Consider the following 14,552-nt stretch of genomic DNA (forward strand, 5'->3'; position numbering starts at 1 on the left):
ACATCTGAGTCTGTCCTCCTTTCTCCTCTCTGGAAAGGACTGAAAGAAGTGGGGCGCCAGGGGGACAGCTCTGTGCCAGCCGTGGGGACAGGAGCAGCAACCCACGTACTGACCCCGAGTCCCTGTGGTCACCTGGCTCCTCACCCTGACCCCAAGACACACTGTAATGCCCTCAAGTCCCCCAAGCTGGGCTGTAACTCAGCCAGCGTCCTGAGCAAAGCTGCTGAGCCCATGAAGGGCACTGAGAGCCCAAAACAGCTGCTGGCACCTACCCGCCTTCGCCTGGGCCTCCTCATTCTTATGGGCACCTGCCTGTGGTGGCTGCAGCATCCCACGGCAAGCTGCGGTGGAGCGCTCCCCTTACACAGACTGCCTTCAGGAAACACCATTTCCGGGTGGCATCTCTGGGCATATCATCCGCGGCTCTTCCTTGCTTCTAGTTCTCGCTGGACTGTCTGCAGAGTGGAGGGGGGAGGGGAGGAATCAACTCCACAAAGAGAAGCATGAAAGTGATGCTTCCAGAAATCAGAAGTTGTCACCAGCCACGATCCTGTCCCCTGTGCCTGTCCCTTCAGCTCAGCCCTGGCGACAGAGTGGCCTTTGCCACTAAGTCCCCAAACCCCCTATAGCCAGCAAGCTGGGTCAGAGCAGTTCCAAAACGGATGAGGATTTTTGTGCGGGTGTTTTTAATAAACTTTCGAGACATTTGCATACATTTCTATGGAAACGGCATATTAGGAAGCTTAAATTAGAATTTCAAAAGGCTGCTCTCCTGAGTGGCGTGGGACGAGCTGTCATGTTTCCCAGTCTTCTTGCCTGTGATGTGATGATGTCTTTGTTGCCTGGTTTATTGCAAAGGGGAGATGAAGAGGACGGAAATCTCTTTGATTTTCCTAAAAATAATTTGAGCACGTTGCCAAATGACCATCCCCTGCACAAAAACAGAATCCCCAGAAAGTCTAACTCTTCAATGGTGCTGAGGCCCCCAAGATTTAAGAGGAAGGAGGCTGGGTGTGGTGGCTCATGCCTGTAATCCCAGCCCTCGGGAGGCTGAGGCAGGAGGATCGCTTGAGTTTGAGGCCAGCCTGGGCCACCTAGTGAGTTCAAGGCCAGCCTGAACTACACGGCTAGGAGGGACACCTTTTTCCCTGCTGGGGGCAGTGGCCCTGGGAGGCGGCTGTGTCGGACCCTTGCTTCGCCTTCTGCAAACCTGCTTTCCTATCCCCCCACAGGTTTTGTCAAGAGTCAGGAAGGAGAAAATGAAGAGGGTAGCGAGGGGGAGCTGGTGGTGAAGTTTGGCGAGACCCTTCCCAAGGTAATTCTGAGAGGGGATGCTCCGCAGGAGGAAAATGGGGTCACCAGGCCAGCAACACTGGCCAGGAGCAGAGCCAAGACCCTGCCTGAGCAGAGGGAGCCCACAGACTAAATGCAGCAGGGATGTGAGTTACCCCAGTATTCCCAAATAGCTCTCAGTTCCTCAGTCCACCTAGCAGTCCACACAAAATCACATGATTTTGCAAAGAAGAGAAAGATAGGTGTGGTGGCAAATGACTGTAATCCCACCCAGCACAGAGGAGGCTGAGGCAGGAGGATCACTGTGAGTTCAAGGATACCCTGCACTACATAGTGAGTTCAAGGCCAGTCTGAAATGCGTAGCGAGACCCTGTCTCAAGAGAATCCAAAACTAAATAAGAAAGGAGCCCTAACATGCAGAACAAGAGGCTCATTTAGGGCCACACATCCGCAGCGGCAGAGCCAGGAGTCAGCCCCAAGTACACTCGGCTCCCCTTGGTTTTCTTTCTTTTTATGTACTAAGAACCTACCTGGTAAAATTTAGTATCCTGGTAACAGAATTCTATTTTCTTTTTATTAGTACACACGTGCAGTTCGTAATGATCACATCCGTCTGAGGAGCTGGCACAGCACATCACACATCCCATGCCTTTTTACTTCCCCTTGCTGCCCCCTCCCCGGCACCCCGGGCTTGCTTGCCTATTTGGGGCTGGCCCACAGGCTCACATTCGGATGTGCAAGGAGCCTCGGCTCCCGGCTGAGCCCTGTGAACTCAGGCTACTTGACAGGTCTGTGGGACGCAGGGTGAGCTTGCAACTTTGCGGCCCTTCCTTCGTAGGAACGCACCTGTCTTTATGTAGAGAAATGGTTTCTGGCCCAAACTGCATTTGTGATCCTGAGGGACAGGGGAGGCTCTCGTCGTCCTTGACTGTGAGCTCTGGGTGCACAGCCGAGCGGGGCACGGTTTCTTTCTCAGATCACTAGGGAGGGAAGGGCACAAAGAAGGGGCATCCGGGCCAAGGGGTTGCCCCAGAAGCTCCCCTCAGGTGACAGCTGCGTGCGTTTGGAGGCCAGCTGTACAGGGCGGAGGGAGCTGCTTGTGTGAGCTCTGGGGGCTGAGCTTGCCCTGCGGCCTTAACCACTGATTGGAGCATCTCTGTGGTCCCGGGGTAGAGGATGCACCCAAGCTGGGGTTGCTCCTGATTTGGGTGCCCCCGCAAGTTCATCAGGCTCTCACTGGTCCTCTACTGAGCCCCGAACAGCTCTCAGAGGCCCGTACTGGGGCTGTCAGGCCTGGAGTCCTTGGAGTTCTTGGCCCCAGGGCCACACACACACACCCCCAGCTAGACCCATCCTCCTGCTCCCTCCTGGCTGCGCCCCAGGGAGCCAAATTGTTTCCTCCTTTGGTGACACTTTGGGAAAGACACCGGGATCCCAGTCCCCATGGCACATCCACTCCCACTCCAGCACAGGACCTCTAGAGGGCACCCCTGTCTCCCTCCTCCCTACTTCCTCCTTGGCTAGGGAAGATGGGGTCTCATAACTGTGTGTGCACCCCCTGCCCTGGGCTGGCTCTAATTCAGCCATGTCACTGCCTGCCAGTGAGCCCTGTGGTTGGTGGGGCCCTCAAACCCCAGCATGCCTCAGAGACCCACTGCGATGTCCAGTCTTTGTTCTGGAACTTTCTGAAGAGAGAAATAGCGAGTCCGTCCTGATGTTCAGTATGGCGCTCAGAGCCTACTCCTGGGGTCTTTGGTGTCTGGAAGGGAAGGGAAGGCAAGGGACAGCCTGGAGCAGCTAACCCTAACCCTTTTGTGGTGCTGTCATTGTGGGGAATAGCCTGAAGTGGAGAAAAATACATAAATTCCAGCTGAATGTAGGTGCTAATATGATGCTAGAGCCTGTCCCTGAGCTAGCCACAGGCCCTACACTGAGGAGGCTTGAGGTTTACCCAGCAGGGTGCAAATCCTGAGCTGAGCCAGACCAGCAAGCACCCTGGAGGCCAGCAATGCCTGGCTCTAAGTGATTTCCTGCATCTGGAAGTTGAGGACAGGGCTGCAGTGCAGGAGGCTGTCAGTCGTTGAACCATGCATTGCAGACCCAGCTGGAGGAGCACACAGGCCTCCTCCTCCCCTGAAGCCTGTGAGAGGACCTGAAGGGAAGGAAGGTGGCTTTATGGGGGTGCCTGGCGCAGTGGGGTGGAAAGCCCATTCCAGACCTGGCTCTGACCCCTCCCCCAGGTTCCAGGACCCTACAGAGGAGGGAAGAAAGGAAAAGATGCAGCGGGCAAGGGGCCATTTGGAGTCAGCCCTTTCCCTAGGTCCTGGGAGCTCGGGCCAGCATAGGAGGCCTGGGCTGCAGGTGGCAAGGGGTGAGGGACAAGAAGAAAGGTAGGCCCTGCCTGGTGGGCTGGGTGCAGGTATGGGTTCCTACCTGCACTCTTAGTCATAGGAAGCTGAAACTTGAACCTGGACAACATATTCAGCCCCGTTTTCCTACGTGTGCTCCACATCCACCTGGTCCTTGCCTGCCCCCACCTGTTGGCACTAATCCTGTGCCTTCTCCCTGCAGTTGAAGCCCATCATCTCTGACCCCGAGTACCTGCTGGACCAGCACATCCTGATCAGCATTAAGTCCTCTGACAGTGACGAATCCTACGGTAAGTTAAGCATCCCCATCCTATCCCTTCTCCTGTCCCGTGGGCTTCTGGGCATAATGGCCCAGAGCCAAGGTCCCTCCCACATGTGGAGCCTTCCTGGGTCCAGTCTGTGCGCCTTGTAGGTATTATATGATTTTATCCTGACATGAGTTACAGTATTAGTTAGCTTTTCCATCCCTGAAATACAACACAATGTAAAGGAGGAGAGGTTTATATTGGCTCATGATTTCTGTGGGTTCAGTCTGTGGTCAGCTGGCTCCAAGGTAGAAACAGCATGCCGGAAGGGCGTGGCAGAGGAAAGCTGCTCACCTTATGGCAGCCAAGAAGCAGAGAGAAGGGAGGAGTTGGGGACAAGAACACACCTTCCAGGTCACACCCCCAATGGCCACCTCCAAGCAGGGCTCACCTCCTAACACATTTAGCAATGATAAAGGTTGAAGCAAGAGGATCACTACAAGGTTGAAGCCAGCCTGGGCTCCATAGTGAGTTCAAGACTAGCCTGAACTACATAGTGAGACCCTGCCTCAAAAACAAAACAAAACTCATGGATGAATCCACAGATGAGTATAGTGCCCCCATGATCCTATCACTTTACACACACACACACACACACACACACCACACACACACACACACACACACGACTTTGAGGGACATTTTAGCTCTAAGCCATAACACCTACCATTCCCCAGTGCATGGACAAATGAAAGCATAGAAGGATCACATGACTAACCCGGGCCTCACAGGTAATAATTGGCTGAGCCCTAATTCGAGCCCAGTTCTGCTTGTACTGCCGAGTCCAAGTCTCAGCCCGCCATGCAGAGCTGCAGCACCCCCTGTTGGCCAAGTTGGCTTCCTTTAGCTTTAAGGGGTTTTTTTCTTTGCACAAGTTTTAAACTTGTCTCTTCTTCCCTGCCCATCTCGATTTGTCATTTGTTGCGATGTCTCAAACCTTGGGAAGTTGGCGTCACCTACAGCAGCCAGATTAGCATTCAATTCTGTCTTTCTGCTGGATTTTCTAGGATTTAATTTTTCTGTTCACAGTGACTAATCCATGGGGAATTCATGTTGCTGTGAGGTTTGAGGTATTTGTCCCAAAGTGCTGAGGCACTGTTCTAAAGGGGCTATGAACTGATCCTTGCCTGGCCATTGTTCTTTTGTTTGGATGGTCAAACAAGCAACTTGTTTGTCTGCTTGTTTGTTTGTTTTTGAGACAGGATCTTGCTTGTTTTGAGACAGGATCTTGTTTGTTTTTGAGACAGGATCTTGCTATGTAGTTCAGGCTGACCTTGAACTCAGTATGGAGCCCAGGCTGGCCTCAAACTCAGGGTAATTCTCCTGCCTCAGCTTCCCCAGTGCTGGGATCTGCCACCATGCCCAGCTGGGCCATGTTTTAAGGCACTGTCTTCAGGTGGTGGGGTCTAGTCTGTAAACTAATACTCCTTGTTCCTCCCACGGTTGGCTGGATCTTGACGCTGCTATTGGCTTCTCTTCCCCCCAGGTGAGGGCTGCATTGCCCTTCGGCTGGAGGCCACAGAAACCCAGCTGCCTGTCTATACGCCACTCACCCACATTGGAGAGATGACGGGCCACTTCCAAGGTGCCATTAAGCTGCAGACCTCCCAGGGCAAGAAGAGGGAGAAGCTGTATGGTAAGCCAGCCTTCTGTTCCTCTCCATCCTGCGGGTCCATTAGGTGTCAGGGCAGAACCCAAGCAAAAAGGAGCTCAGGTGATCTGACCCATCCTTTCCTGATTGAAGACTTTCTCTAAGCCAGGTGTAGTGGCACTCACTCACCTGTAACCCCAGCTCTCTGGGAGGCTGAGGCAGGAGGACCACAAGTTCAGGCCCAGCCTGGATAACTTAGCAAGACTCTGTCTCCTAAAAAAGCCGGGATGAATGGTGTGGCTGCAGATTGGACATCCCCAGTAACATTAAAAAGACTGGCTCCCAATACACTGTCACCAACCATTTGTACCTAGAAGCCCCTAGCCTTGTGCTTAGCACATTTCTTTGGTTTTTCCCTTTTTTGGCTCCAGCTGCCTTCAAAAGAGCAGCATCCTCTAGTCTTAACTTGACCCCAAATCTCTCTGTCCTCTTAAATGTTACTTCCTTACTTTGGCTGGCTGCAGGGAAGTTTCATTTATTATGTCTCCCCAAAAGTGACACGGGGGCTGGAGATGTAGCTCAGGGGCGGAGCGCTTGCCTCACGTGCGTCAGGCCCCGGGTTCCATCCTCACCAATACACAAGCACACACCTGCACACCAATGCAGTCATGTTTGGTAACAAATAGTCTTGGTGGCTGTTTCTTCACCCTCCGTGAAACACCAGCCTGGGGAATCATCCCCCATCTATGTCCAGAGGAGACCCTGCTGATCAAGTCTTAGATAAAAATGGTCCTACTCTGTGGGGAAGACCTTACTAACATGATGAGAACCTGGTGTGCTGAGATTAGAATTTGTCATTTTCTCCTGCCCCCAAATTTTGAAACTTTCCAATTTGAATCTATACATTTCATTAAATCTTCTCTGTATGGAATAATAAAAGGGTTGAGAGATACAGGGCTGCCCAAAATTTGTTTACCAAATAGTTCTTCCTTTTCACACTGGAGGCAGTTGATTTCCTTTTTCTTTCCTTTTCTCCTTCACTTTAATCCATACTAAGCACTGAAATAACAATGCCTAAAATGAAGTGGGCTTTAACTACAGACTTGATAACATACAAAGTGATCGTCTCACGCATATCATCTTACTCATCTCTCATAGCATCCTTGTGTTATTGTCCTTGTTTGACAAAAAGGGAAACTGAGGCACACAAAGGCTAAGTGATCGGCTTATGGTCACATGCCTAGTCAGTGGCCAGGCCAAGGTGAGAGTGTGGGTTCATGCAGTGCCACCCAGGGAGCCGTCTCCATGGATCTGGCTCCTCCTTGCCCTGTGAGAGCTCATTTCTCCAGCAGGATAGTGGGTTGGAGTGATGGGACTTGACACTCTGGCAGCCATAAGCCAGAGTCAGAAATGAAGACGAGTCCTCATTCCCCTAAAACCCATGCACAGGTTGACAATGAGTACCAAATGCTCGTTTGGACCCACTATTTACCTTTGTTTTGTTCTAATCTGATAAGCAGTATTTACCTGTTTTGTCCCTTGCTAAAACCAACAAGTTGGGACTGTCACATGAAATGACAACTCTGTGTCACACATGTGAATTCTCCTCCTTCTGGAGCCATGGCAGGCATAACTAATCAATCACCAAATTCCTGAAGCCATGGCAGCCACAACTAATCAATTACTGAACAGAGGCCTCGGGCTCTTGCTTAAAACACTTCCCCAAGTAGCCACAATTTACCATCCACTTTGCTATTCCTGACCAAACTCTGGGAGCCAGGCCCTCACATTTTCTTTCCTGGCCCGTGCTTTTCAGACTTCGTGAAGACAGAGCGGGATGAGCCCAGTGGGCCGAAGTGTCTGAAGAGCCTCACCAGCCACGACTCCATGAAGCAGTGGGAGCCTGCTGCCAGGTAAGGCAGGACTGGAGACTTACACACTAGCTCAGCTGTGCAGAGCAGGAGAAGCCAGGGTCAAAGGAAGGAGGCTCCTGCCCGGCCCAGGGCAGCTCTCTCCTGCCCTCAGCTCAGGTCTTCAGGCCACCAAGCGATGCCTGTGTGACCATGAGGAAGCCTGGGAGACTCCTCCTTGTTGGGAGGCCTGGCTCAGCTCAGCCAGTGTTAGTTGAGCACCTCCTGTGTCGGGTGCTTGGAGAAACCGAGGCAAGTTAGGTACAGTCCCCAACTTGGGAACCTGGGCTGACGGGAGCTGCAGAGGGGTCCCTGAGACCCAGGTGCCCTGAACTCTTTGTTCCCATGAGATCATTGCTGACCACGTGCGGTGTCACTACTGGGTCACCTCACCCGGGTCTGAGCCAAACGCCGTCCATTACCAGCCTAGCCTGGGCCTCAGTCGACCAACCCATGGCACAGTGAAGAGATGGAGAGCCCAGGAGGCCCTAGGGACACCAGAGGGCACGGTCCTCAGGCAGGTGAGAGGCCGAGCCCTGACCGTGCCTCTGTCTTCCCTGCAGGGCTCCCCTGTGCAGTGCCCCGAGCATCACCGACATCGTGAATCCCAGCTACATAGGTGTGGGCCCCTTCGGGCAGCCCCTGCACCCGAAGCTGGCCCTGTCCCCGACCCTAGACCAGCCATTCCCGGCCTGGAGCTACGACCCACTGCCCAAGGACTCCTCCCTGGGCCTGGGGAGAGGGGACAGTCCTCCCACTCCTCCCTCCCAGCCACCGCTGTCGCCCAAGAAGTTGGCCTCCGCCATGGCAAACCAGGGCCCCTGCCCCCGAGCACAGGAGCCAAGGTGAGCATCCTGGCCACTCATCTGTCCGCTGGCTGGGGTCCACCCCCGAATGGCCTCAAGAGGGCGGGGCCTACTGTGGTGTTCGCCATGCCACACCCTAGCCAAGTGGCACAGTGTGGTTTTATTTTATTTTATTTCTTTGGTACCAGGAATTGAACTTGGTACCTTGTGCTTGCTAGGCAGGCAGCAGAACCACTGAGCTAAATTCCCAGGCCCTAGTGTGGTTTTAAAAGGGGGCAATAGGAAGGTTTAAAGACACCATCAAGTACTGGGTGCACAGGAAAGGAAGCCATGCTTCTCCCAGACCGCCTCATGGCCCAGGCACCTGGTGGGTCCTGGGAACCTGCATTTTCTTCAGTGAGCAGAACACTGTCCTGGGAGCTTATATCCTCGGCCAGAAAGTAAAATATGTCCCCATTCCTCATCTGCATAAGTGGCTCGGCAGGAAGTAAGCTGTAATAAATCAGGAAGCATCGAAGCGGCGCTCCATCCTCAGTTACAGCAGACAGTCCTTCCTCTCCCACAAGTCAGACATGCAGTTCTCTTCCCTTGATGTTTGTCCTGCGTCTGTCTTTGTCCCCTCTGGCTTTTGTCACAACTGCTCTACTGTTTTCTCCTTCCTGTGATGAGTTATGTGACAGAGAAATTCCCTTCCAAGGAGGAGATTTTGTTACATTGTGTCAAGCCAGTAACATAGTAGTGCAGCTTTATAATCCCAGCTACTCAGGAAGCTGAGGCAGGAGGATCACATGTATGAGCCCAGCCTGGACAACTTATGAAACTTTGTCTCAAAATTTAAAGGGGGTGGAGGACTAGGGATATAGCTCAGCAAACCATGGGCAATCTCCAGTACCACAAAACAAACAAAAATACTGTGTTAATCCAAACGCAGGCCAGCAGAGCAGAGGTTTTGTTTGTTTTGTTCTTGAGTACATGGCAGCTTCCTACAGCTCTGGAAGACAGAGCATCTTGAGACCCTCATGAAACTCAAATGGTCTCAGAAGAGGCCACAGGGTCCCGCCCACCCCATGAAAAGCTGTTCCTCTGAGCAGCCACACGGGGAGGACAGAGGGGAGGCCATGGGGCCCTGGAGGAGGCAGGACAGGGTCTGTCACAGGGACAAGAGAGCAGGTATGTGCTGAGGGTGGGGCTGGGGCTGGGGAGACAGTAAGTTCGTGCCCCCCCCCACCACCACGAAGCCCATGCCAAAGTCCCTCTTGCTCCTGGGTTCAAGGTCAGGACTGAGGTTCCTGGGGAGGATATGGAGTAGCACCATCTCGTCTTACTTATTACTTTTTTATTGATGTAATGAGCATAGAACACAAAATTAACCATTTCAAAGTGAACAATTTGGTGGCGTTTGGCACATTCGCAGTGTTATTGCAACCACCACCTCTAGCTATTTCCAAAACATTTTTCAAATCCAATCATTTTATTTCTGGTTTTTGCTTTTTTGAAACAGAGTCTCGTTTTGTAGTTCAGGCTGGCCTTGAACCCACTGTGTAGCCCAGGCTGGCCTGAAACTCATGGCAATTGTCCTGCCTCAGCCTCCTGAATGCTGGAATTACAGGTGTGCGCCACCACTCCTGGCTCAAATCCAATATTATTTTTATTTTTAACTTGTTTGAGACACAGGTCTCGCTAAGTCGCCCAGGCTGACCTAGAACTTGCTATCCTGCCTCAGCCTTCTTAGTAGCTGGTATTACATGTGTCACCCTGCTGGACTGGTTCCAAAACATTTTTTTTCTGGTACTCGGGATTGAACTTGGGACCTTGCGCTTGCGAGGCAGGTGGCGGCACCACTGAGCTAAATCCCCGGCCTCCAAAACATTTTTAATCGCCCTAGACAAAAACCCAGTCATGAACCAACCGCTCTGCACCAGATCCCCAATTCTGAATGCACTTTGCCTGTTCCTCCCTCCTCTTTCCCTTGGCTCTAGGCCCAGCGAGCTGGGGAAGGGGGCAGCCGAAGCCCTGCAGGAGGACCTGCCACTGACCAAGCCGGAGATGTTTGAGAACCCGCTATATGGCTCTGTGAGCACCTTCCCCAAGCTGGTCCCCAGGAAAGAGCAGGAGTCTCCTAAGATGCTGCGGAAGGAGCCCCCGCCCTGTCCGGAGCCCACCGCGATGTTGCCCAGCGTCTTGCTCCCCAAAGCCCCAGAGGCTGAGGGCAGCAAGGGCATAGCCAAGCAGGCGTCCACGCCCTTCCTCAGCCCCGCACCACGGCTCCGCTCCTTCACCTGCTCGGCCTCCCCCGAGCCCAGGGCCGCCGGAGGGGACCGGAGCCAGGGGAAGCCCAAGGGCCCCGCTGGCTCCCAGGCCCCAGTGGCAGCCAAGAGGCCGATCAAGCCGTCCCGGTCCGAGGTGAGCCAGCAGTCAACGCCCACCCCTGCTCTCCGGCCACCCCTGCCAGTCAAGAGCCCAGCTGTCCTGCAGCTGCAGCACGCCAAAGGCCGAGACTACCGGGACAACTCCGAGTTCCCACACCACGGCAAGCACCGGCCAGAGGAGGGGCTGCTGGGCAGGACCACCATGCAGGTGAGCCCGGCCCAAGTGCATGCGTGCATGTGCAAGAGTGCATGTGCATGTGTGCACCTGCATATGCCTGTGCTCCTCCTGCGAGGAAAACCTGGAGGCAGGATTTGAACCCAGCCCTGCCTGTGCCCCTGTGTTCCTGACCCTGCATTGCCCTTACGGCAACTGTTGGATGGGACAAAGAACCAGCTGTACCTAAGTCCCAGCCCCACTTGAGGCCCAGGGAGCAAGGCTCAATAAAGTACAAGAGCCTCGTGCATTTCTAGTTCATTCTTACCCTTCGAGTTAGTGCATGCGTTTGAAACATCCCGGTGCTTAAGAGACTTCGCGTGTGATATCCCCTTCCTTCCTGTAAAGAGATTTCTTTTGGAGCAAAACTACTCATGGTTCAGAACAGACTCGGGGGTGGGGGCACATCCTTAGAGTGTGCAAGTCTCTTCGGTTCAATCCCCAGCACTGAGATGAATAAACCAATTAATTAATTAATTTTGAAAACAGACTTGGGGGCCAGGGATTTAGCTCAGTGGTTTTGCCGCCTGCTGCGCAAGCGCAAGGACCCGAGTTCAATCCGATCCCCGGTACCAAAAAAATTAAAATAAAACAGAGTTGGGAGCCAGTGTCTTAGATTTGAATCCTAACTCTCCTATTTTCTGGCTTTGTGCCCCGAGGCTGAGTTTACTTTTCTGTAAAATGGGGCTATTAATAGTATCTGCCTGATGGATTTATAGGGAGAATTGAATTATGCCGTGTGCTATTATGCATTATTACTCTGGGGTTTTTGAAACAAGCCTCACTATGCAATTCAGGCTGGCCTTGAACTCACTATGTTGCCCAGACTGGCCTCGAATTCTCAGCCTTCCTTCCACCTCAGCCTCCCAGTGCTGGGATTACAGGCAGTGATTCTCCTACCTCATTCTCCCAAGTACTGGGATTACAAGCCTGAACCACCATTCCTGGCCTGTGTATATTATATATTTAGGATATTATAATAATATGATACATAATCATATCATTAACTGCATATAATACATGTTTATTAGAATAAGAGGCCTGATCAAAAAAATGGTGAATTCTGGGATGGGGATTTAGCTCAGTGGTGCCACACCTGCCTTGGAAGCACAAGGTCCTGAGTTTGATCCTCAGTACTGAAAAAAAAAATATATGGTGAATGTTTAAAAATAAAGTTATTAGGGCCGAGGATTTAGCTCAGTGGTTCCGCCACCTGCCTTGCAAGCGGGAAGTCCCAAGTTCAATCCTCAGTACCAAAATAAAATTATTACAGTAAAAGACACATTCCATTAATGTCCCTCAAAATATGCTTCCTTGGGCCAGGGATTTAGCTCAAAGTGGTTTTGCCGCCTGCTGCGCAAGCGCAAGGACCCAAGTTCAATCCCCGGTACCAAGAAAAAAAAAAATAAAGACACCCACGAAAGAGGACTCCAGAGCTGCTCCGGGAGGTGGTGAGAATGAGGGGCTGAGTGGGTTTGAAGCGAGAGGGGAGAATTCTGAGGAGAGTGAGTAGTGATGTCTTTCACTGTAATCAAGCATTTGTAGTTTTCTATCCCACCGAAAGTACTAAACGGCTCTGAAGAGAGCGGGCAGGCTCTTTCCACGCCACAGGACGCTGGCCGGGCCCTCAGCGGGCAGGGTCCCAGGGCATCCGGGCAGGTGCGTCCCTGACAGCCCCCCTTTCTCATGCAGCAGTGACGCCTTTGGGGACTGGCCAGTGACAAGAGCCCAGAGGAGCAGCAGAAGCCTCGGAAGCCTCTCCCACGACCTCCTTCCTTGCTTCCTGTGCAAAGCTTTGTATTTTGGGGGCACGGCCTCGCTTCTGTGTGGCCCACCAAGTGCGCTGGCTGTGCCCCCGGCAGCAGGTGCCACAGTCGGAAGATGCACACCGGAGGGCAGCCGCACCCCTGGGTCCCCAGAGTGGCCTTAGTACTTGGGACCCCAGGGTCTTGTTCAAGTCCCCAAAATGAACTGAAGTGCCAACTTGAGAGTGGAGATATAAATAATAATAATGTTAACAATAATAGTGGCCCCTTGGCGGAGGAGTCGGCCTGTGCCACGTGGACATAAGTGCTTTAGGGACATTGTGCGGGATGGCAACATCCGAGCTGGAGGTGCCAGCCTCGAAGAGGGGCAGAGGCGCCCAGGCCCCTGCGTCCTGAGGGTTTGAGCAGCAAAGCATTAAGCAGGCTGGTGCCCCCGAGGGCGAGACGGGTTCGGCTGCAGGGACTCGGAGAGTGTGTGTGACTCATTCAGGGCACAGGCTCAGTCCCGGGCCAGCTTCGGTGATTAACGCTGCTGTAGACAAGGCGGGGTCTCTGCAGCCACCTGGGGAGCAGGGAGCTGCCCGAGCAAGAGCCAGAAGTCCACTGCGGCTCTCTAGCCGGAAGTCCCGCCTCAGCCTGGGGTCAGGGTGTCCAAAGCCCTGCGGGGTCTGCATGCCAGGCTCCCGTACGCTGCTCGAGGCAGGCAGCCCCACCAGGCTCTGCTGCCCATCGGCGAGGCTGGACTTCTCAGTCTCAGGCTCCATGGCTTTTAGCCCTGTGTCCTTGGTTACTAGGAGAGTAGATTGTTGGTGTCTTTCCTCATGTTGCTTTTTGACCTGGAATGTGTGAGAGCGAGACAGTGAGTACACGCCCTGCGTGGCCGCTGTCCTGTCTGTGTGACCAATAAACTGTGCCTTTCCCACTCGGCTGTGGCTTTTTTCCCTGATCCTTGGAGCCCTGGGCGTGTTTCTGGGCTGCAGAGGAGCCCCTGGGGGAGGGGAGGCTGTTGGGGACTCGGGGTGATGGGATCCCATGGCACAGGTTCTGAGGGACAGGGCAGGTGTCACTCCCTCCATACAAGCACCCTGCTGCCAGGGATTTAGCTCGGGCACCACCCCTGCCTCATACAAGATCCACAAGTGTCCTGATACCTACTGTCCTGCAGTGACCAAGTTCCTCCTGGCTTTTGTAAGTGTTGATTGAGCCGGGTGTGGTGGTGCACACCTGTAATTCCAGCACTCAGGAGGCTGAGGCAGGAGGATCACCGCAAGTTTGAGGCCAGCCTGGGTTACATAGTTCAAGGCCAGCCTGCACTACATAGTGAAATCCTGTCCCAAGAAAACTAGTGCTGATTGAGTGAGATCCAGAGGTAATCATTACATGCCAACAACTGTCAGGCACTGGGCTCTCCGGTCAGGGAGTCCGGCACCAGGACTGCCTGCTACCACTCGAAGGGTGCTATGGCCTGGCACTGCCATTCTTGTGTACACGTGTGCATGTCATGTCACATGGGATAAAGCACATGAGAAATCATGGCAGTCTATTGTCCCTGTGTTCTTGAAGACTTAGATTCTCCACAGGGAGGAAAGGGGGCCTACATGCACTGTAGAAAGGGTTCAGTTGGGGCTGGGCATTTAGCTCAATGGTGCCACCACCTGCCTCGAAAGTGCAAGGTCCTGAGTTTGATCCCCAGTACCAAAGACAAACTTACAATCCTGAAATCGAACTGGAAATAGCAGCTTTGACTCATGTTGTAGCTTATCTCTGTCTCTGTCTCTCCCCTCTCTCTCTCTCCTCTCTCTCTCTCTTTCTCTCTCTCTCTATCCCACAGGGTGGGCCTAGATCGTTAACTTCTTAGGAATTTTGTGTACACACAGGCTGTGTGAGACAGGGCTGTGCCTGTACAGGACCACCGGGGCCCCTGATGCT

The 14,552-nt window shown here is 53.2% G+C and overlaps 1 protein-coding gene across 4 annotated transcripts in view; it reads left to right on the forward strand.

The window, feature by feature from the left end:
- The window catches only part of Inpp5d (inositol polyphosphate-5-phosphatase D), an 89,077-nt gene extending 75,532 nt beyond the window's left edge, over positions 1-13,545 (forward strand). For 2 of the 4 annotated variants that reach the window (XM_004868084.4, XM_087209425.1), the window contains 6 exons: positions 1,233-1,315; positions 3,865-3,952; positions 5,454-5,603; positions 7,375-7,471; positions 8,032-8,313; positions 10,254-11,118. In XM_004868084.4, the coding sequence (XP_004868141.2) occupies positions 1,233-1,315; positions 3,865-3,952; positions 5,454-5,603; positions 7,375-7,471; positions 8,032-8,313; positions 10,254-10,959 (1,406 nt within the window). In that variant the 3' untranslated portion in view covers positions 10,960-11,118. Of the gene's footprint in view, positions 1-1,232; positions 1,316-3,864; positions 3,953-5,453; positions 5,604-7,374; positions 7,472-8,031; positions 8,314-10,253; positions 11,119-12,549 lie in introns of those variants that run through there. The other 2 variants (XM_004868086.4, XM_087209426.1) reach the window with 2 other exon arrangements.
- Positions 13,546-14,552: the final 1,007 nt, after the last annotated feature.

The sequence above is a fragment of the Heterocephalus glaber genome, unplaced genomic scaffold, assembly GCF_053883595.1.
Source record: "Heterocephalus glaber isolate CG9 unplaced genomic scaffold, H.glaber_assembly_v1.0 deba00001004, whole genome shotgun sequence".
Classification (NCBI taxonomy): Eukaryota; Metazoa; Chordata; class Mammalia; order Rodentia; family Bathyergidae; genus Heterocephalus; species Heterocephalus glaber.